Source organism: Neopelma chrysocephalum, unplaced genomic scaffold (assembly GCF_003984885.1).
Source record: "Neopelma chrysocephalum unplaced genomic scaffold, ASM398488v2 Primary Assembly neopelma1_45, whole genome shotgun sequence".
In the NCBI taxonomy this organism is placed as follows: Eukaryota; Metazoa; Chordata; class Aves; order Passeriformes; family Pipridae; genus Neopelma; species Neopelma chrysocephalum.
In genome coordinates, this window is record NW_020897704.1 from 16158852 (window position 1) to 16182651 (window position 23800).

General features: G+C 38.1%; 1 protein-coding gene across 4 annotated transcripts in view; it reads right to left on the bottom strand.

Moving 5' to 3' along the window:
- SEMA3D (semaphorin 3D) overlaps nucleotides 1-23800 on the bottom strand; it is a 143812-nt gene that overhangs the window by 72762 nt on the left and 47250 nt on the right. For all 4 annotated transcript variants that reach the window (XM_027679481.1, XM_027679483.1, XM_027679482.1 and 1 more), the window contains exon 3: nucleotides 10925-11085. In XM_027679481.1, coding sequence (XP_027535282.1) covers nucleotides 10925-11085 — 161 coding nt within the window. The remainder of the gene's footprint in view (nucleotides 1-10924; nucleotides 11086-23800) is intronic.

Sequence of the window (23800 nt, forward strand, 5' to 3'; positions counted from 1 at the left end):
CTGTGGCTGCCCCAGGAGTTCCTTACTGGGACAGACTGCTGCTGTGGTTGCTGCAGGAGCTGCCGCTAGCCCCTGCTGGTTACTGTTGCTGATTGACTATTCTTCTCCGAGAAGGGGGGGAGAGCTGCTGCTTCCTGCCTTCTTCCTGTGGAGAATCCTTTTCCTTGGTTTTTTTTCTGGGACGGTGGGAGAAGCCCCTCAGCCATTTGTCTTTGCCTGGGGAAACCACCTGGCAGCTGCCATTTTGTCCTTTGGTTTTGTCCTGGGGGTTGTGGACTAGAAAACAATTTCTGGCTTTGTGGGCTTAAAACCATTTTTCTTTGTATCTTTGTAGTTACTGCTGTTTCCTTTAGTAAATTGTTATTTTTTACTTATATGTCTTCCTATTGTCCCTTCATCACTAGAGGGGGTGGGGAGAGATTGAAACAAAAGGAGAGTGGCTTATTTGGAGTTCTATTTCTCCAGTTGGTTTGTCCAAAACCAACACAAGGCATCAGAAGTATTAATGGACTTGACTTGCTCTCAATTCTTCTCCAGATTCCTTCATGGGAATTAGTGTTTGTGGTACCAGACTGAAATATGCACACCCCCACTTCTATGATAATTGACCACAGTCAATTATCATTTAAAAAATCAATTGTTTTACTCTCTAGTTATTCAACAGCCTCAGCATTTAGCACCACACATTAGACAATGAAAAGTGAAGTTAAGTGATCCAACTTTAAAATCAATTTGCAATTACATATGGGGGAGTAAAAGTGATATGTATTTGCTTTCTGCATGAGAAATGAGAGGTTCCCAGAAACTGTCAGTTCTAAATTATAATAGATCAAGAAAATTGCATAATAAATAATGAGTTAATGTGCTGAGCAAGAAAACATAAACTTCATTTTTTATTATAGGACATGTTGTGTAACACTACCCCAGGTCTGGTTCCCTCAAACACCGACACAAGTAACATTATGCATCTGACTTTTTTGCAGGGGGAGAAATTAAGTTTTAGTATTATATTTTATTCAGATGAGTTATTTAGTTTCACAATATGAAAAAATGTAAGACTAGATGCTCCAGGAGTTTCTTTTATATTTAAAATCATTGAGCTTGTAGATGTTTAAAGCTTTGAAATTGGTAATTTTTGTTCATAGTTTTTTTCTGTTTACATGGTGAATTTACAACGATAACATATTATTTAACAATTTTTTTTTCCAAATTCCTCAATAAGTAAAAACCTCAGAGAATGGGAAAAAAAACCAGATAATTAAACACTACCTAATAATGGTGACAACAACACTGATATGTAAAATCATAATAATTTTGTGTTTCAAACAGCAAAAATTATATATTTAATATATTTCATAGTTGCATCTGTATCTGAAATGTTTGGAGAAATCTTAGAATAGCTAAGTGAAGTTACTAAATTTAAATCAAGAATGCAACTAGTTGAAATACATGAACTATATACTAAAATAGGATTATTTTCTTCTCTTAATCTTCAGTTTATTTTCCTTGTAAAATACCCATATCAAAATCCAAAGGTTGGCTACTGTCATGATTTCCTGATTTTATCTTCTATAGCCCAATTAAAAAAAAAAATCCAAAAGCTTACCATTACTTTTAAATCATTCTTCAAATATTTTCTTAAATTTATCAACAGGAAAGAAATTAAATTCTCCTAATAAATGGAAGTTAATAAGTTCTTTGCTGGCAGAGTGAAAGAAAACCTCCCAGGAGTAAAAAATTAAGCAGTACATAAGTATAGGACAGATAAGGTATCACTTTAGAGGGTAGCTGGAAATTGATTTCTGATTAAAAAAAACATTTAAAACCACAAAGGTCCTTTCCAGATCAGGAGCAGAGAATTTCTAAAAGTAACATTTTTCCTTCCTCCAAACATGCATTTTTACTGTAAGAAAGGAATTAAAAGGAAAAAGTGCATATTTTAAAAAATATTATTTATATACCTAAATTGATATGTGGAAGCTATATGTATATAGTTATATATATATATATATATATATAAAGTGTATTTGGATTCACCTTCATTTCAGCTGCCATCTGTCAAAAATCAACAATACTGGTTACAAGTGAGTATTTTCCTCATTTTTCTGTATCTATCTTTCTCTATCCAATTTTGATCCTAGATTAACACTTAAGACTCTATGTTCTTAGGAGAAGTGATGCCTCAAAAGTAAAACAGTGATTCCAAAGAAAATGTGTGAAAATATAGCTTTTTCAAGAATCACTTCTAATTAAGCTACTAAATCTGGGATGATGCAGGACTTTACAAAACAAGTGGAAAATGCTATATATTATAAAAATGCAAAAGACAAGAATCACAAGCTATCTAGGCAATTAAAAAACCCATTGGTCTTGTTTCATCTGTTTGTAAGGATTCAAAACAAATTTTTAGTTAGGGAAGGAATAAAGTATGTTTCTGATGAAAATGGACTGTGCTACAGAAGATGATATAACCTGGTAAGGAAACATTATTCCACTCTAATATTGTATCTAGCTGAATTACATTAAGGTAATGTAATTATCTGATGGAGCTCCTCTTCATCAAGGCTCCACTTAAGCATTTACTAAATTGCCACGTGGAAACTGATTAGCTCAGCTGGCAAAAATAGGCATTATTATAAGAATAAAAATTGGCCTGATAAGTAAAGAACCTGAAGTAGAAAGTTACTTAAAGTCCTCAAGAAATAGTGTCAGAGCTCATCCTATTTTGTGCACCCTACCTTTACCAGCACTCTGCAATAACGCACACAGGTGACACAAAGTTGGGAAGCATCATCACTAATATAAATGAAATAAAATTGTGCAGGAAGAATCAAAGGACTCTGAAGACCAGAATTATAAACAGCCAGAGGAAATGGGTATAAACTGCTCATAAATAAATATATATTATAGATTGTAGATTTTAACAAATATTAAACCTGAAACATCAGAGCAACAAGGTTCTGGTACACAGCAACAGCATTCCTAAAGAAGTTGTATGAAGTATCCCACAAGGCCACTTATACCAGATTTCGACCAGGTTATGAAAGGAATAACTGCTACATGAGGTAGCTGCTGCTGATAGCAGGGAGTGAGACCAATTGACCAACGTGACTCCTTCCAGTTTCAGGTCCCCAAGATAGTCACACTCACGCCAGCAGCAAGCACTTGAGTGTCTCATTGAGGCTGACAGCTTCCAGCAGTCCTGGGGGTTTCACTGGAGCCTCTCGCGTGCTTAATGCTGCACACGTGCTTCAGCACTTCTCTATCAGTGCAGTCTCTGGTAGGAGAAACCCCAAAGTACTCTCTTAGTGGTGCATGTAGCACCAGCAGGATGTGTCTGTATCAGGAGTGAAGGACATCAGCTGATCGGCATGTCTCATAACACTCACACACTGAACTTGGGGCCTGTGAAGGAAGGGATTGCTTCCTTCCCATTTAAAAAAAAATAAGAGGTGGTAGAAGCACTTAGACGAAAATACACTGATTTTAAGAAGCTGCTTGACACAGCAAGAAAAGGCCGGCTTTCTTCCCTTGTTTTATTCTATGTACTAGATATTCATCACATAGATGCTTGAGGGAAGGTATGCAGTAAAGTTACAGCTTTCTGGGCATCAAAATGTCTTAATAAGGCTTTGTGAAGCATGTACACCATAATTCAGAAGCTCAGGCTTGTTGGTATGAGTAAATTCCCCATGACAGTCCCAGCTGCAGTTTCCAAATAACAAATCCAGATTGAGTTGTAAACCCACTGTCACATTGGCATATGCAATATACTCCCCCTGAGAAACTCTTCTCCATGAAAAACTACTCCCCCGCGTGAAAAAAAAAAAAAAGGATTCATAACCTAGCTCAATGTGACCATAAAATGGGTACAGTAGAGAGGGCAACATGATCCAAACACACTAAAGTAAACCAGGAGACAGTCTAATCCCAGTTTTTCTGTTGCCTTACTATATGTGACAGTCAGGTCTCAATTTTCCCACCAGTAAAATGACAATAATGTGACTTGCCTTTTTTTTTCTTTTTTTTTTTTAATTTTCTGAAGAACTTCGTAATTCATAGCTCAAAAATTAAAAGCAAAGAAAAACAGTAAGATCAAGGAGCACTGAGAAAACATAGGACAGTGATCCAATAAGAATGTCACCCTGCTGCATAAGACAATATCATGAATGTCGTGCCCTCGTGCCATAAGAGTGGGTGTTCATGGATTGCATCCTGAGAACTGGGACATTTGCCACTGCTGTATATTGACCTCGGGTCACTTCAATGAAAATTACTGTAAGCACTACAAACTTATTGAATTTCTCAGCAAACATTGGAAAGAATTTAGTGCATTTTTAGTATTATTTTGTTGAAAACAAAGAGTGTTTAAATTATCACAGAATTATAGAATATTCTGAGTTGGAAGGGACCCACAAGGATCATCGAATCCAACTCTTAAGTGAATGGCCTGTACAGGGATCGAACCTGCAACCTTGGCATTATTAGCACCATGCTCTGACCAACTAAGCTAAATAACAAGGAAATGAACTGATTTTAGCGCACCATATTTGTATACTAGTTGCTCTCTAAATCCCTCACATCTCCTGCATTCATATGTGTAGTATTGGAAGTCCACAGCTTGGGGAACTGGACAGATAGTTCTCATATACAAATCCTCAGAGGAAGGCTACCCCAAGCAGTCCTTGTAAGTGGCTCCCACTGTACTTGCTGTGTGCTGGAATTCAATATTTTAAAGTCATCAACAAACAAAGGAAGCTGATACATCTAAGTTCCTTGTCTGAATTTCTCCCTGTATTTGAAAACTAACCAGGCTGTCTGCTTTTTATAAGTTTCATCAAGGTTTAGCTAACTCTCAGAAATACTTAAGAGATCCCTAAAAGCCAGGAATGTATCCTCAGATCTTGTTTATATCTGTCATAGACCTTCACTTGTGGTACTATTTCCCATACCTGCAATATACATCCAGGAAAATAACTGACCAGAACTTCCAACTCTAATTATTTCATAGTAACAGAAAACTGGATCTCTGAAATATATAATCTGATGTGACACTGGAAGGGGAAAGAGAGAGTATGAGGTTTGTTTCGAAGTGATTTACAACACAGCAGGAATGCCAGTGTCAGTGTATGGCAATCTTTATTTTCATGGTGTCAAACTGAGTAAAATGCACTGGAAGTCAGAGGGAAATAAAAGTTGTGTATTTGGATGATACATTCACAAACTTTTGATAGCTTAAATTTGGCAGGTGGCTCTTAAGAATGAAACCTCATATTGGAACCAAATGGGCTTTAATATTCCATCTGTCTGAGACAAAGCAACATCTCCACATGCCCTAGTTCTCCTCTTAAATTGAGATCTCCAACACAACTCAAGTAGCAGACAATGCTTTCAGCCCTTAAGGGTTTCCTGAAAAGTGCATTTTCATATGTAAGTTATGAGCACATGGGAAAACTTAAGAGAATGGACCAGATGCTGATCTCATTTACACTGGATTAAATCATGAAAGGCTTCAGTGCTTCTACACTTCTTTTTCCACAGTGTAACCACAGCAGACTTTTGACTACTGTCTGTTTCTCCTAGAAGGAAACCATACTCCAGGACTTTTAGGGCAAAAGGCATTGCTCCTGACATGTTTATCACTTCAGACTAAAGACAATTGCTACCTTTGAAAAAACCAAAGAGCAAATATGAGCAAATATTTTCAGAGAGCAGGATATTGGCCATTCTTTATAGCTAAACACACAGCTAAAATATAAAAATGACAGCGGATGTTTATGGAAACATAATTTATGGCAACAATGCAAAAGGAAATAACAGAGACACTCTCTTCCACCTAGGACTGCTGTCATTCTGGTTTCATACTGCTTTCTTCATGTCTTGCCCCACCTGTTGTTTTGTTTCTGTAAACACTGTGTAAAATCTTTCACCTTGTCTACACAGGTGCCTAAATTTAAGTCTGTCAAACAATTTCATGCACTCCAAAAGGTTTCCAGAGGTTCCAAACAAGAGTAAATATCTCAGCGGTAAGAGCCCTCCAAGTGCTAGCAAGCACAAAGTTATCACCCTTGCCTCTGGAAGTCCTTACCCTGAAGCACTGTTACAGTTTTTTCTTGCACTCTTAGTGCCCATGTTGACCAGCTTTGGGGACCGGACACTAAACTTCATGGATATCCAGTAAAACCAGTCTTGTTTTATTGGAGATGATAGATAAGATGGTTTCTATGTCTATTAATCTTGGGAGGAAGGGAAATACTGCAAAACAGGTGGAAATGAGCAACCTATGAACTGCAACACCCAGAGAAGTTCTCTGTGTTTCAAAAGCAGGGCCTCCAATATGGATTTACTGATGGATTTACTAATTCCCTATGTGTGGAGGATCAAACTCATGACATTCCTCCTGCAGTTCCACTGGGTTTATTCTAGACTTTCTCAGTCCTCATGCCACCAGTTTCTGAAATTTGGGTATCTCCAGTGGTTTCCATGTGACTCTTTGGCTTTCAGTGATGTTTCTTGCAAGATTTTTCTTCTGACAGGTCAAGAAAGCTTCACTCTCAGACTGTCTACAGCTTTTGGTGACAGGCAGAAAGCTAAATTTCTTTGAGTTATAGAATAAACAGCACATATTTGCTTAGGAAGGACCAATCTTGGTATTAGTGTGATTCAGGGCTGCAATAAACATCCTGGACTCTGATGGCAAGAACCAAAGCCTCCCTTCAGTACTGGCTAAATTCTCACTGGGTTAATTCTTAATGGAGACCACGCTTATAAAGACTGACTGAACATTTCTCAGAGCTATGAATGTAAAATTCTGCTCCTGTATCCTGAGGGTGCTATTTTACATAAATATGCATATGTATTTGCATATGTGTTCCCCTTTTTGCAGAGATGGGTGGGTCACACTGCAAATATTGCACAATGATAATAGTGCTGACATATAAGCCCACTTGAACTCTTGGCAAGCACTGGAGTTATACAAAAAAATTTGTGTGAAACTATTTCATAAGCATTTACCCAGCTGATAAATATATATTTATGCATATGTATATTTTCCCATGAAATACAGATAATAAACAATACAAGAGGGCATTCAAGGATGTCACAAGACAGCTGTACCTGGGAATACCAAAATATAGTAGCAACTATAAACTGAGGATGCTCCAAGGGATGATAATTTGTGACCCTGAGCCAGTGCACACTGGGACAGATGAAAACAACTTGTTCCAAAGCTGCTATTGGGGATCTGACATGTTTATCTATTTGGCCCACATGTGGCTGTGTCTTCTAGCACTGACAGCTCCTGCAGGTTGGCAGCTTTTCAAAAGCTTGTCAGCCCTTGATAGCATTCCTATTCCTGCAGAGCTGGGCGGGTCTCACTGTGGATTACACCGTGATAATAGCGCTGACATGTAACCCCGTGTGCACTGTTAGCCAGCAGACCCACAGGAAGGGGCACCGATGCTTTGCAGCTATTTTGTGTTTACCCAGCTGACAACATTTTGTGTTTAGTATTTATTTAGTTTAGGGAGTAAAATAACAAAGGCTTTAAGCAAACTCACAGGAAAATGCTATGTACTGAAGTAATGTTTCCAGCAGGATCCCAGAGCTTAGGGTTTCTATAGAATTTCTTGCCCAGGTTTCCAGCCTCTCATGCTATTAAATGTCTGTTTTACACTGCACTTCCACTGGTTATGGCATAAAGGTCTTCAGTAGGTCTGCTTTGTTTTGCTGAACATTTTTATTTTACTCATAGGAAGGAACCACAAATCTTCCAGTTTACAAAAAGCTTGCAGCACTTGTCAGGCACGTAAGGATGCTTCAAAAAAAGACTATGGCAGTTGATAATGCCCCTCCTGCAATACAAGCTGAAGGCTTCTATAGAGGACAACTTCACAGAAATTATACCCCTGCTACAGAAAGATGATTTTCTGTTGTTAAAATTTAGATATTTATTGACTATAATAATTTTAGCTTTCTGCATTCGTTTGTCATTCTGGAGGACTTTCTCATTACACTGTTGTACTTACTGCTGCTTTATAATGAGGTCTGCAAGCACTGGAAACTGGATGGATTTTTTTCAAGCTTCCAGCTAAGGAAGTTTTCAACCTATTACACAATAAATTGAATAAAAACTACAATGATTTAAGAAATTGTGACTCCAGCAGAAATATTGATTTATTTCATCAGGAAAAATACACCAGGAAATAAAGCCGTAACTTAATATATGTAAGTCAAATTAACCAATTTAGGTAAATAAATAGGTTGTAAAAAGGAAGCTATTAAATTATATATATGTATACATTAGAGAAGGGAGCAGGATACAATGCTTTGGATGCTTCTTTGAATAGTATTCCAGAAATGTCTTAATATAGAGCATTAGACTCTACAATATAATCTTGCCAAGTAATTATATCCACATATGAGAATAAATTGTTGGGGGATCCTGACTTGGCTTTTGGAGGTATCAGTTGCTCCTAATAAAACAAATATGTGAAATTGAGAGCTTTATTAAAGTAAGCTGAATCTACCCAGCATAGAGCATTTTTAAAGTTCACGTTCATCTTTGTTTTAAAGAAAGAAAATCCCAAACTATGCATAATCTTGCATTCTAGTCTCAAAGCTGTTACACTTCTCTTGCCTCTTCAACTTGCTTTTAACCCTCCTTCCTCAAAGTCATTAATAAACACACAATTTATAGGCAGAAACTTAATATTCTAATCAATTACTACTCATTTTAGTGGCTGTATGTAAGCACATTATTTTTTCCAGACGACTCTTACTCCGGAGGAGTACAAAGGACACACTTCAGACCCTTGTAGTCCCAACATGTGTGGTTTCCTCACACTGGGAAAGCCTGGAAGCGAGCCGCCTGGCCTGGAGCCAACCCAAACCACGGTCAGTCTAAACACAGCACAGGCAAATGCTACTTTCTAACACTTTGCTGCTACTGGAGAGTATCCTTTAGCATTGAAACCTCAGCAGGGACTGAGATTTATACACGGCTTCTCACGCAACTTCCTTCATCTCATCCCTTCCCTCCACTAGGAAGATTCTACCAGCCAAGCATAGAGGAATCAAAGAGAAAATGTGTGATATTGCCTTGTGTTACCTGAGTGTTTATGCAAGAAGATAATTTTGTAAAATTGGTAAATGCAAATCTTCAAAATTAGCCCACCAGCATGTTTTGCAGGGCTTCTCAGTCAGTTTTACCTATTTAAATATGTTTTTCCTCATTTTTTTTTTTTGTGAAAAGTTAAATATTACCTGAATGCTTAAACTAAGAAATATTTTAACGTGCACACAATCATTCCTTTAGTCCAGATATGCAAGTGGTTAGGAATTTTATTCCCTGCTTTCAGGTTAACACAGGGCACACATTCTCTATTCAGTTTACCAAATGCAAATTTTCCTTCCCGTACGAAGTGAGTCTTTGTGCTACAACATCTATACCAAATGGCACTAACTGATTGCACATTAGTTCTCCTGGCTCCATCTGTGTCTCACTCTTCTTGGAAAGCACAACGTCCACAACGATCAGTGGTGGTTTGGCTGAAGGCAAAATGTCACCGGCTTGGATGGAGGGGCAGCACTCGCAGGGTGCCACCACCTCCGGCAAGGTCTGGACTCATAAAGCCCCACTGAACATAATGGGAAGTGACAGCACTCAGCATCTCTCAGGAGGCAAACAGCATCCCACAGAAACAGAAATCTGCTTTTCACACAAGCAGAATTTGTTTTCTACGGAGAGCCTACACCAGAAATCAATTTGTAGCCTGAAAATCTGCAATTATAATTATCAGTGCTGTTATTAATGCAATATCCTGAGGTGGTGGGTTTTAAGTCAACTACTGAGATGACAGAAGCAAGGTAAGTATTTGATAAAGCATCCCAGGAAAGAAACTTCCTGAAATACTCAGAATCTGAGTTTTAACAAAACTGGCATGTGCGACATTGCAGAAGTCAAGATAAGAAATAAGATATTCAGCCTGGTACTGTATCTCTTCTATACAACGACAGCAAGTGTTGTGGTCAAACGTGGGCAAAATAGTCTCTTGTTCCACCTGTTCAGCCCTGCCTGCAGTCACATTAATTCAGGGTCAGTTACCCCTTCAGAGCTGACAGGAGAACACAGTAACTTAAAACCCCCTTCTGGTGCTTAAAGAAAATATCAAACACAGCTGAGAATTTACATTTTCTTCATATCTGGAAGAAGCAGGAAACTAGTTTTCATGTGTTCCTGTGCAAGCATCTGGTTTTTAGTCATAGCAGTCAATTGTGCTTGCAAAAGCTCCAGTTCAACGTCTCCGCTAGAAATATTGAAGCTTAAATTGCCATCTTATTATCTGGAGTTAACACATTGTCACAGGGCATGGGCAAGGGAGTACAGTAGATCCCAGTGGAAGCTTCTCCTATCACTGGTAATTTTAGGTATTAACATAAATATTAATATTAAAATTGCCACTTACATTTTACTATAATTTAAGCCATCCAAATTGCCTGTGCTCTGTTCAATATTACAGTAAAGTAATCCCAGTGATGCCAGGAAGCAATGAAAGATCTGTCTTCAGTTATTTTCTTTCAAATGCTTTTAATCCTATAGGGTAACCATGACCAGAGAAATTGAGGTGAACACTCTGAGCTGCATTTTTCCTGTTTGCTGATATTTTGATGCTATTTTCATGCACTGCAGGACTCTTCCAGGTAGCCGATCTCTTGCAGGGCATCGGTTGCACAGATCATATAGCATGAGAAATTCAACTGAACGAAGATAATTTGTATAACTATGGGAGGTGAGATTATCAAATCCTTGTAAACTGCAGTGCACAATGAATCTGCATTTACCACAAATAAATCAATAAATAAATAAATAAAAAATTTAACAAAATTTAACTTAGGAGACAAACTCTGCAGAAAATACACTGACCTTTTTCACATTTTTGTTTAAATCAACCAAGTTGAGCTGGAAGATGTGGTCTTTAGCCCCAATTAGCAGCCGGCCCCTCTCCTCATCTAGCAGCAGGGTTCGAAAATCAAGCCCCTCTGTAGATCCCAGGAATGGGATGCAGCTGTTTGAAAGCAGCAAGTCTGTGGGTAAAATGAAGAAAACCTTTATAATCAAAATGCTTGTATATGACTCATAGGTATCTTTCATAAATATATGCAACCAGCATAGAGTATACCAGTGAGATAACTGCAGTCTTTCTAGAATTATAATACAATTCCTGTTAACATTGGGTTGCTTTGTTTTGGGTTTTTTTCACTTCCAAATTGGGTAATATTTACTTTCACAAAATATTTTTCTGTATAAAATTTTCTTAATGCATTATCTCTATGGCATAAAGGAATCAAAAATTCAACAAAAATTAGAAACAAAAAAAGACAAATCTTTGCAAAATGTGTGTTATCTCTTTCCTTCATTCTAAGAAAACTAATGTATGTTTATATCATCATGCTTAGGGATACACATGATCAAGGATTAATATCTCACTATATTTGGCCCTTCAGATATGAAGCAGCAAAGAAGGTCAATGCTAGCCAAGAACAGTTACAAGCAGGAAACTGTGGTTAGAAGTGGCAGGTATCAGAGACCCACAGAACGCTTTGAGTTGGAAGGGACATTTGAAGATCATCCAGTTCAACCCCTCACTATGAGGAAGAACATTTCTCACTAAATCAGCTAGCTCAAAGCCCCATCTGACATGACCTTGAACAATTCCAGAGATGGGGCATCCACAACTTCTCTGGGCAACCTGTGCCAGTGTCTCACCACTCTCATCATAAAAAATGCTTACTTATGTCCAATTTCAATCCACTCTCTTTCAATTTAAAACTACTGCCCCTTGTTCTGTCTCTACAGGCTTTGGTAAAAAGTCTTCCTTCATCTTTTTATAACCCCCTTTATATATTGAAAGGTCATAATAAGGTCTCTTCAGAGTCTTCTCTTCTCCAGGCTGGTGAGCCCCAACTCTCTCAGCCTGTCGTCACAGGTAAGGTGTTAAAGCCCTCTGATCATTTTCATGGGCCTCCTCCAGACTCATTCCAACAGGTCCATGTCTTTCTTGAACCGGGTACCCCAGAGCTGAGTGTAGTACTGCAACTGGGGTCTCACCAGAGCAGACTAGAGAGGCAGAATACTCTCCCCCAACCTGCTGGCCACGCTTTTTGTGGTACAGCCCAGGATACAGTTGGCTTTCTGGACTGAGAGCACACATTGCTGGCTCATATCCAGTTTTTCATCTACCAGTATGCCCAAGTCCTTGTCTACAGGGCTGCACTCAGTCTATTCATCACTCAATCTATACATCTCCCAGCCTGTGTTGATATTTAGGATTGCCACGAACTAGGTACAGGATCTTGCACTTGCTCTTGTTGAACTTCACATGGTCCACATGGGCCTCCTCCTCCAGGCAATCAAGGGATCTTCAAAGACCATTTATTTCAATTAAATGAAGATGGTATATTAAGGGGAACGTCCAGTAGTAACATCTTTAATATCCCTATTAAAAACACACGTTGACACTTAAGTTTTACTGTGAATTAATAGTGGCTTCAAATCTCTTCCAAAAGGTAATTAAGAAAAAACATGTTGCTCTATGAAACTAATGACAGAATTTTACTTCTGTAAAAAAGCTAAAAGGCTGCAAAGTAAAAAGTCTGTACCATTTTGCTTAATGAATACTCTGGTAATTCTGAATGAGGACACAACATACAGAAAAGAGCACAAGGAGAGTTAAGTCTTCTTGGGGAGTCATTAATTTGAGGGAAAAAAAATAAACATGTGAATCAGTTCTTCCACAAGAAAGCTCTCCAAGCTAAATGATTCAGAAACCTTCAAACAGAAAGGCAAATCCTGTATTTAACTGAACATAAAATTAAGGGTATTTCCACCTTCCTGGCACTGGATGGGCAATGTAGCCTTCCTGCTAGAGGAGCCAGACTTATGGCACAAGTTATTTACACTTCCTGATCATGATGAAAATTAGGGCAAGTGTTTTGCAGAAAATCTCCCAAATGAAATGAAGAAAAAAACCCCAAAAACAAACACACGAATATTTTTCTCCAAGGTCTCTCACAAACCATGTGACAAGCAAAGCAAAGATTAAGTTCTGTTGCTGGCTAATAAATAGCATTGTGGGAGGAAAAATATTTTATCATTATTAATCTGACTACCTGGCATATAATTATGACAATTATTTTTTGGCTCAGTTACTTCTACTTAAGTTTGTGTGGTTTTGTCTGGCTCACTGCAGAATGTTGTCACAATAAAATCTGAAAACAAATTGCAGCTCTATCGCAGCTCCTATTCCCTTAGGTGAGATTTATTTGGCAATACTTTGGAAAAACATCTTACTTCACAATGAAAAATTAAATCCACTGTTAAGCACTACACTGCTTTACACCAGTAATGATCTTTCTCACATATCTTTTCTGAAGACAAAGATGTCAGGGCTTATTTTCTAAATTAGTAACGCTTTAAAAGATCTGGTTATTAATTGACAGCGAGATCACTTAGGAGCAACTTATGGTTACCATGGTACTATAAAAACCTCAGTCCCTTCCAAACTGCTTCTTACACTAGAGCTGGCTGATGAACAGCCTGGCTGAAGAATGACCAAGCCAGTGTAATAAGAAATACAATTTTTTAAGAAGGAAAAAGAAACACAACTTCTGATGTTTAGCTTACTCCACTAATGTGTTTTTACCCAATAAGACATAAAGATGTACTGCTCCTGACATTTGTTGTAACTGGGTTCTTTCCCTTCTGACACATGTTGTAACTGGGTTTTCTCTTACAGAGCAGCCATTTTGACAGAAACTCACTATTAATATTTTGTGTATCATGTAGATGTGTCTTCATTAGATGTCATCCCTGGTACAAACTTCCTCCCTTGGTTTTTTTCTGACTGGAGATTGTCAATACTGAATATGGTAGAGCTGTTTATTGGCAAGGGGTTCTCTGATGCTGATCACAGCACAACAGGAGGTTTTAGCTCCCTTGGGCTATTCAAATTCTTAAATACTGTTTATCAGCTGAGCTTTGCTGGAGGACATAATTTCTGGGTAATCGCCTTTCTTTTCTCCACCCATGATGGAAGAGCTGGCTGCATTACTAGGTTATCTGATCCACAGTGTACAAAAATAAATGTCTTAGAAATTCTGCAGTCTAGATTAAATCCCTATTTCACAGCTCTGTGTCCCAATTAGTACACAGGATGGAGGGAAGCAGAGGAATACAGGATCACAATATCAACTGATCAATCATTCACAGGCGTTAACATGAATAAACAGGAGAGATTCATGAATTTCACAGGCTACTGTATTTCAGCCATCCATATCACTGTGTTACTTCTAAATCTCCTGTGATCACAAGCTTCCAGTCATACCATAGTGCTCGCCTGTGGGACATGAGTAAATAAGATGCAGAATATGAGGGAAAATTCCTTTGCATCTCCAGCCATGGGAATTTGATCTGAGGAAGGACAAATGATATGTTTGTGCAAATGCTCTAAAGCACTTTCACTGCTTAGAGTCATGCAAAGCATGGGACTTTGCAAGGGTGTCACTTGCCAAAATATAGACTTGATCCTCCACATACTTGAAAGATGATGACTGAGACTGCTCTCCACTTCCCATTTCATTCTTATTCGGAAGGAATGATCTCTGAAGTGACCATCCCAAGTGGACATTTGGCATCTCTTACTTAATACTTACAAAATTTCTCAGTAAAAAAAAAAAAAAAACACCTGGAACAGTTACAACAGTGAGAGAAAAAGCTGCCTCATGACTGAAATGCCCAAGTGGGAATGAGCCCTGCCTGCTGCCTTGTGCAGTCATTCGTTTCACTGCATCATTAGGAAAATATCTGTAAAATATTCCAGATTGAAATGACAGTAATGCACTCTGCTTTCTTACTGACACAAATGACAACACAAGCTGCAAAGTGGTGAAGAATCATGTTTGGTCAGTTATTTACTAACTATTGAAAACAGCCTGGAAATAAGACTCTAAGCATGGTCACTGATAAGATTAAAACTGAAACATGACCTAATAAAATTTGTCAAGGAAACTTTAACAGAGAATTGATTAAATTGCAGGCAAATTAATCATTGTTCTCACTCCATGAAACACCACAATCCAATCTTGTGTATTGAAATTTCCCTTCACAGCAAGATATATTTACTATCACCAAGGATATTACACTGGAAATATTTACTGTGAAAAGTACATTTCCCAATAATTTTCAAGCTTAAAGCAAGCTGTTGATTTGCATCACTACATCTCTGTAGCCTGGCTAACATAGAACCAGCATTCTCACAAGGCACAGAAACCAAGTTAGTTACAGGGATGGTCTTTCATGAGTACATGTTCAACAATAGTTTATAGTATGCATTTGTTATTTTACTGAAAATTAAATACTTTTTTCCAGTCTGGTGATTAAATTAGTATTAAGCTAACTCCATTTCTGGGTTAATATTTCACTGCTGAGTGGTAGAAGCTGAAATAGTGACTGGGTTCTATGCATTTAGCACAGTATTTCGGTGGACTTGGCTCACAACAGCATGACTATTGCTTACTTAAATAATGTCCAGCAACAGAGCCACAGCATAAAGGTTTCTAAAGAAAAAATGTTATTTGGTTCTGATAATATGTATTTACACTTATAAAGCATATTTAAACTTCTTAGCCTCAAGTCACATATGTGGTGACCATGCTGCCATGCCTCAACTCCAGCATGGTGTAAGCATGAAGTAATCTGTAATCACTTGGTTGAGACTCAGAATTGCCTTTGTGGCCAGTCACAGACTTTTTTCATGAGAAGCCATGCCTAAATTATCAGAAATGGAACACTTCAACCTCTTTCGAAACAGCTACCTCTAATGACACTTTTGAATGATTCTGAATTTAAAGGCTGTATAATTTTTATATACAATAAAGAACAAATGTCACATCACTTTCCTCTGGGTAGGAGCAAGTCCTTTCACTGCTGGAGAATACCCATGAAGACTTACATGGATATTGTAGAAATTTTGGACCATATTTCTGGAATAAACAAATGTCAATATAGCAGGAATACAGCCATTTAGAGAATTCCTAAAGTATTCTGAGTTTAAAAGATACAATTGACCCTAGATGTATTTGTTCAGAACAAATTCCCATCATTATATTGCCCTTGTCTTCAAAATATGAGTAACCCTTCATTTCAGACTTTTATTTCCTTCATAATGATGCACAAATGGTCAGAGTGTTTGCAAGCACCTGCGCCCGCACTTTTCAACTAACTGCATCTTCAGAAGGAATTCTGAAATTGAGCGTTCTCTAGAGATAAACACGTCACCTTGAGGCAAGACAGAGAATTTTGCTACACCTTATGGCCCATTTGTCTGCAGACAGATAAAACAGCAGCAGGCTGTCCTGCTACTTCCGCTCATCCTCTCTGGTAGCAGCTGTACAAAACATGACAGAGTTTTAAATTATCATTCCGTTTGTGCTTTGTTGATGAAGGAAGTAGGAAGTAATATAAATTGACTTTGTTTCACACTTGGAGCAAATGAGAATTTTGTTACGGATTTCAGTGTCCAGGATTTAAATCTGTAAGGAGTTTTCTGAAATAAATCCAAGGTACAGTAGGCTACAGAAACTTAGATCTGACTAACAGCTCTTCTGACACTACTGACAAGTGCTGACAGTTCTCTTTGTAGGATTCATTTTACTCAAATCTGCTTTCTCAGACTGTGCATCTGACACCAGGACTTGCTCCATTCATCCTACAGCTGTTATAGATGAAAGATGTTTTTAAATCAGTCAGATATCTTAACGATACTTCCACTTTAACATTTTTCTCACTGCGTTCAAACATATGCCAGCTTCCTAATGAGGGTAATGTTCATAACAAAGTAGACAAGATTCTCATACAAAAAAGTGGGACACCTTGAACTTAGTGGCATGAACAACTCTGGTGTAATACCAAGGTCAGATTGCATGGGCCTGAAAAATACAATAATATTGATACTAACAGGCTGAGGAGAGACACAGGGCACTGTGAGGTATTCCTGAAGAAGATGAATTGACAATGAAGAGTTAATACCAAACAGATGTACTTGCTCAGTTACTTCATTAATGCCTCCATTTTCAAGACTTAAGAGAACAGCTCAGTGACAGAAAAAATCCAGATTTGTAGCCTATCATTGCTATTATTGAATGCTATTTGTGATTTCCACACCAGTGCCATTGTATTCTATACACTAGTTATAACCAGTACCTGAGTAACACAATTTTTATGGAAACACTGAATAGCTGTACATTCCACCCTTCCCTTTCCTCTGCATGCTCCACAATGCACTTGCACTTGCATCAAAACTCAGAGCCAGACTGTCAGTTTAACCACCTGCAACAATTTTACCAGTGGAAAATCTAGCCCTGGGTGTACAGCAAGAAGCCATGGGAACCATGCTTCTCCCTGACTCCAAGCATTGCTACAGAGGCCACACAAGTGCTGCACAGGAAAGGAGGCAAAGGCCAGGGACCTCTGAGAACAAATTTACCTGTCAGTGCAACAGAGATTTCTGCTGTTGGCAGCAAACTTGCTTTAGGAGGTTCCTGCTTGCTCTCCCCACATATAACTGCTTGTTCCTGTCCCCACAGGGAGGTTCCCTCTCTGACGTGGGCCAGATAAGCTTTCTTTCCCATGCTCTGAATGAGGAAAGGGAACTTTTGCAAGAAGAGAGTGGGAGGATTAATTCGTATTTTAGATGTTTCTACCATCATGACTTCTGGTTGAGTTAACAAAACAAAATTAATAGCCCTGCTCTGAAGTGCTACAGAAGTGCAGTACAGACATGTGACTGCTGTAGGGAATCACCGTTTAAGTCACTTAGTCATTATTTCAGAGAGCTGCATCAGATGGACCCTCTCTAAGAAAATGTGGTTTAAATATAAAAAATGACTGTTTCCAGGAAATTTCTAAAGGCTTTGAGGTTTTTCTCTTTTTATTATTTTTCCTTTTTTACCCCTGTTTTACACACACACATATATATATTTATATTATTGAAAAGCAAGCAAGCGATCCAGCAAGTAGAACAAGGTAGCTAAATCGGCTAAAGAAAAGGTGGGTTTGCAAAACAGTTTTGCACTGGCAATAGTAAAGAACGCCTTGAAGCAATGAAAATAAACCCAATTCCCATTCTAATACCTTGAACTAGACTACATATTTACTATGGTAAACTAGATTTACTATGGCAAATATAATTAGGGTACATATTTTCCTATGGTAAAATGAATTAGAATTATCGGTTATGCTTTCTGATATTGACATGAATTAAGTTCTTACAAAGCCATTAAAAATAGAGCTCATTGAATATCAGCATTAATTTCCTAACAGGCTAGGTTTTTGTCTTGGAGATGTGCCAGGCAACCTCTGTCAGATTCAGAGTCCCACATGCAGATGTTCAGATGGACCCAATACTTGCCCTGTAGACTTGGGTAACATTGCAACAGCACTGTAGTTACTAAAAGCGACAGGGCAAGGGATCTCGAAGATGTGTATCTGCACAAGGAAACCATGTGCTGCAGCATATCAGTTCCAAAGCAACAGGAAAGCAGGTTCAAAGCTCCAGCTCCTACGAAGTGCACACTCGTCAGTAGATCTGGAATGGGCCCTCAGAGGTTTCCTTTACAAGGCAAGTAGAAGCCCCTCCCAACTTAATTTCAAATATAAAATTGGGTGACATGACCTGTGGATGCTCGTAGCATATAGTTATAAGCTTTTATTTCATATTGTAGGCAGGTCATTTTTTATTATTAATATTTATATCCATTATGTCATATATGTTAAGGTTACATATTTAAGAAGATACATTTTTCAAGAAAATCCAGAGTGCATGGATGATGCAGAAAATTTGTAAAGTCACCCTAATCATGCCAGATAAATTAAACACAAAATTTCAGTGTCTTCAGTAACCTCCCAGCTGCCAAATTCTATGGTTCAACAGCAAACCACTTTGGGACAGCCAGGATTTGGATCACAAAGTAAAATGTCTATTTTCTCAAAAAAGGTATCTCTGTCACTCCCATCCTTGTTGAAATGTCTCTGTTAAGCAGAGTTACACAATCCTTCTGACTCCTTTGACTGTGTACTGGCATGATAAAGGAAATTTTGTCTCTTTCTGCTATCTCTTTGTGTATTTATGTCCAAAGGACTCTGAGTACAGAACAGTCCTCCCCTTAATCCCTCAGCCACGCTGTGAGGAACTCATCTATAAGTGGAACAGCAGAAATTGGGAGGGAGGAAAGGGAAATAGGATGTGACTCGAGGAGGACCTGCATGGGGACCACAGATGTCCACTGCTAGACAGACACTGACGTCAGGAGGATCATGTCCTCAAACTAGTGCATAGAAAGAGAACGGGGTTGGGAATTTTGAAACTCATCTGAGTTGGATTTACTTAACAGATGTCATTAGTAAACATGCAATTAAAAAATAGATTTTTGAAAGAACCCTCTTCAGAGCTGATGCTACTGATCATGTATCTTCCCCACATTCTTCTAGGGGAGTAGTTTTTAACACTGTCCCATCCTCCTTTTTACAAGGGACCAATCATTCTTCCTTTTTGTGTTTTTTCCTCTCATCTTTTGAGATTTAATAAAGTCAAGATTCAGCAGAACAGTTTGGTATTTTGTGAACACAATTCTTTTTTTATCCAATTGAGGCCCTATTGTGATCATGAAAAAATGAAAACTGTTGTGAACTACAGGCTGTTTACACTGCTAAGAGGTTGATACGGGTCAATTTTGTAAGGTTATTCTTAGTTCAACTGCTATATAAACTGTTGATGTCACTGACTCGAGGCTGCTCTCCAGGACATTATATATATGATAATTACATGACAGAAAATGCAACATATAGTTGGATCTGACCTTCAAGTTCACTAGTGTAAAAAAGGAAAAAAATTCTGTAAGAAACTTGCTGTTTTTCCCATTACTAAATTGTTATAAATGCCTTCAAGTTTATACTTAGTCTACAGAACATACAAAAGTCTTTCCTCACAGGGACAGCAGTGCCCCATCCATCTTCAAGCTAGGGTACATTGTAAGTCTCAATGATCATTGCCTCCAGAAAGCATTTTTGAGACAAAACAGACAAAGTCTTTTGCATAACTAGACAATCATCCAAAACTAGGATCTTCACTCTCACATAAACATTTTGTTTCTCTGCAAAACAGTCGGAGACAGATTTTTCTGAGAAATAACAAATCATCAAAAATTAATCTAACGACAAAAAAGGGACTCCAGAAAAGCACCACTTCCTCACTCAGCCCACTGTGCTTGATCTTCATGAGCATTCAGATTTACAGCTGCTGATATTGCCACAAGAGCAGGCTTTTGTTGGTTTTAGTTTTTCTTCCTGTAGAGTAAGTGCAGCTGCAAAATGCAAGCTTATTTCTAGGCTTATTTGTACATCACTGGTTCCAACCATTCATGGTTGTGCAACACCCCGTTGGGGTACTGGGATTACTGCAGTGTCACAGACAGTTTAAGAGAGGTTCATGGAGCTGTACAATTGTAACTATGTTTTATATGTATAATGAAACGATGCATGACATGGAAATAAGCCAGCTATAATGAAACAGAACAAACTAACAGCTCCGATGCAACAGTTAAGCATCTCATCAGTTATAAAATAAAACACGGTTAAAGCAAAAACTATCCAGAGAACAGGATGCTTGACATAGTAAAGTAGCATGTTCAAAGGATCATTTTTAGAACATTAAGGAAATGTATTCATCCAGTCAAGTTCTCAAAAGAATCCCTGCCACCAAAATGTTCTCCTCTGCTTTTTCACCCCTATTAGGATCACTATTAGGGGGAAATTCTTAGAGGGAAGGAAACCCCATGTGTGAAACACTGCATGAAACTAAACAATCCTTAAACAGGGCTAATTTCCACATGGAACTGATGATTTAGCATTGTCATCCTTCAGCAGAGGAGAAAGAACTGCCTGTCTTTAGTTTACTTATTTAAGGTTAAAAAAGAGAGAAGGAGTGTAAATTTGATCCTGCTTCAATTTATTTCAGTGGCAAAGCTCTTACCATGACTTTAGTGGGAGTGAGACTGCAGCTTAATTCATTCAATATGGAGAAGAACAAATCAGCTGAAAATAATGTTCTTGTTTATTAGATTTAAATTACTACCATAGTTGTTTTTAACAGTGTTAAGTAAGTCCTGTTTTAAAAGCCAAAGGTTGTCTTCAGTTGTACTTTTTCCTATGTACTGTGTCACAGTGCAGGATCCTGGTTCTCTGGCCAACTCACCACTGCTCACAGCAAGCACGGCTCAGTCTGGGACATGGCCACGTTCCCACATGGGAATTATATATGTTTGTGGATGTCCGTGTGGATATGTCACTGGCAACAATATCCAAATCTGGGCTGGGGCATCCCTTCCAGTCAAGAAACCAGGGTGCACACTTTGGTAATACAAATGCATTCCTTGAGAACACAACTACACTTATTAAGATATCCATAAAAACCAACAAAGTAAAGTGAACCAATAGGTTAAATTTACTGTTAGGAATCTGCATTTCTACTGGGAAATTTTAAGATAGCCACAAATTGAAAGAAGTTGAATTTTATTTCTTTTTTTCCTAGAAGAAAATCAGCCTTCTGATCTGGCTATTCACTGCCTCTCCCTAGAAAGGAAAACCTAGAAACACACACAAAATCTGTATAAAAGTACCTGTCAATGAATTAACAAAGATTATTACTCAAAAGATAGACATAAATAAGACTGTCTATACTGTATGAATTAAACATGTCCACATGTGTAAATTAGGACACAGATCCTTCTGTTCTTTAGTAACAGAACTGATGTTCTCCTGTAAATGACATTAATGAATGAGACTGCTTTATGAAAACCTTCTGCATTTGATGTAGAGGTCAGAATGAGGATGTTAAATGAGGTAGCAGACAATGAGGATGTGCTGCTTAGGGAAGCTGAATGTCACTTCTGTGCTTGGGGAGTTCTACAATTTGCGTGAAGGTCACAGGGTATCTCCAGCTACATGACAATTACTGATAAATACACTGTTGCTCTGAGACTGAATGCAGTGCTATACAAAGAGTATTAAAATATGGACTATTACTCAAAAATCATCCCCTGATTTTCTAAAGATAGTAATCTTCTATTAGAAGACAGTTTGTTACCTTCTCCTAATATTAAACATAAATATAACATAATAAGATTATCTCATAATCTCGTAAAAGTATTTAAGAGATACAGATTAATTAAGGTCTATGCAGTGAGAACACCCTAGAAATATCACAAGTGCAGTCATAATTTCTGAGGTATCAATGACATGAAACAGTACCTAAAAGCTAAAGACTAACTGAAGAAGATAAAAAAAATTGAAGAATTATTCAATTAAAGAACAGGGAAAATGTGGGCTGAGGTATGTGATTAAAGATCATGTTGTATGATACTAACAAAGGTGGAAAATACACGTACTACAAGATATTTTAATTTAATTACGTGTAGTTTTAGTTTTATGTGTGCATGATTTTTTTAAAATACATTTTTAGAACTGAGGCAAACAATAATGGAAATCTATCATATGACATTATATTGATTCCTTCATTGGAATATCTGTATCTTAACATTTTCAGCACAGATTTCCATCCCTTAAGTTATTTCACAGACAACAAAACCCTACATCTGCCATTCAGAGAAGCTCTAAAATTTTACTTGCTGTCTGAATGCGAAGGAGCTGTGACGCACTGTGGTTTATTGAAGCGCTCCTGTGGTTATAGGCACTTCTTTTAGCTACCCTACCCTCTCCCTCTTCCTTGATCCACCACTGACTTTCTCTCTCCCTCTCTCTCTCTCTCTCTCTCTCTTCTCTCCTCTGTGTTCCTTTAATACCATTCCCTCTTTTTGTTTATCTCTTTTTGTCCCTCACACTTCTTCACCCTCAGCATTCATCACCTGGCATTCCCTTTCTTCTCCTTAGTGCTACAGGGCATGGGAAGAAGCAGTTTCCCAGCCCTCAGCTGAGGTGTGCTGGGCTGGGGCTGGGAGACACAGAAACTGCAGAGCAAAGTCCTACTTGCTTCCAGCTTTCCTGCCCCAGTGAATGCTCAGCTCTTCTGGGAAGATGGAGCTATGCCATCCCATAAACACATTGCACCTGGAAGGGGATGAACCCTTCCCTTCAAAGACACATGTGTGACCAGGTCTTTGAAGCCACCTGATGTGACCAGGTCTTTGAAGCCACCTGATGTGGCCAGTCTTGGTCAGTTTTCCATAAAGAAGGAAAAGAGCCCTGTATGCTCCTCCATATGATATTTCAAGTCTTAGTTCCAAAGAACAGAGATGCCAGGACTTGTCAGTGACGTGACTGTAAGAATTTTATGAGAACTGGCAAGCCAGTTCATTTCTCCTACATCTAATTCTCAGAAACCTCAGAATTATTCTGGCTGAAATACTTGGGGGGAGGAAGGTAGACTTAAATCCAACTATATTAAATAGTCAGGAGATCTGATATGCTGTTATCAACAACAAAAATATGATTTAATTACAATAAGCCATACTAACAACATTTACAATACATAGGTATGAAAAAACTGTAATAACTTTTTTCTTTTCACCTGTAGAAAGAGAAAAATAGACCCCCTCCCCCAAAAAAAGTAAGAGAAGGCACAATAAATTCTGATAATTCTCTTTCTTCTGGATTTTCAGTTCTATCACTGCTCTCCAAATTAAGATTTATGTGCCATTTTCTATCTGTATCTGTTGTTGATTTTTCCCC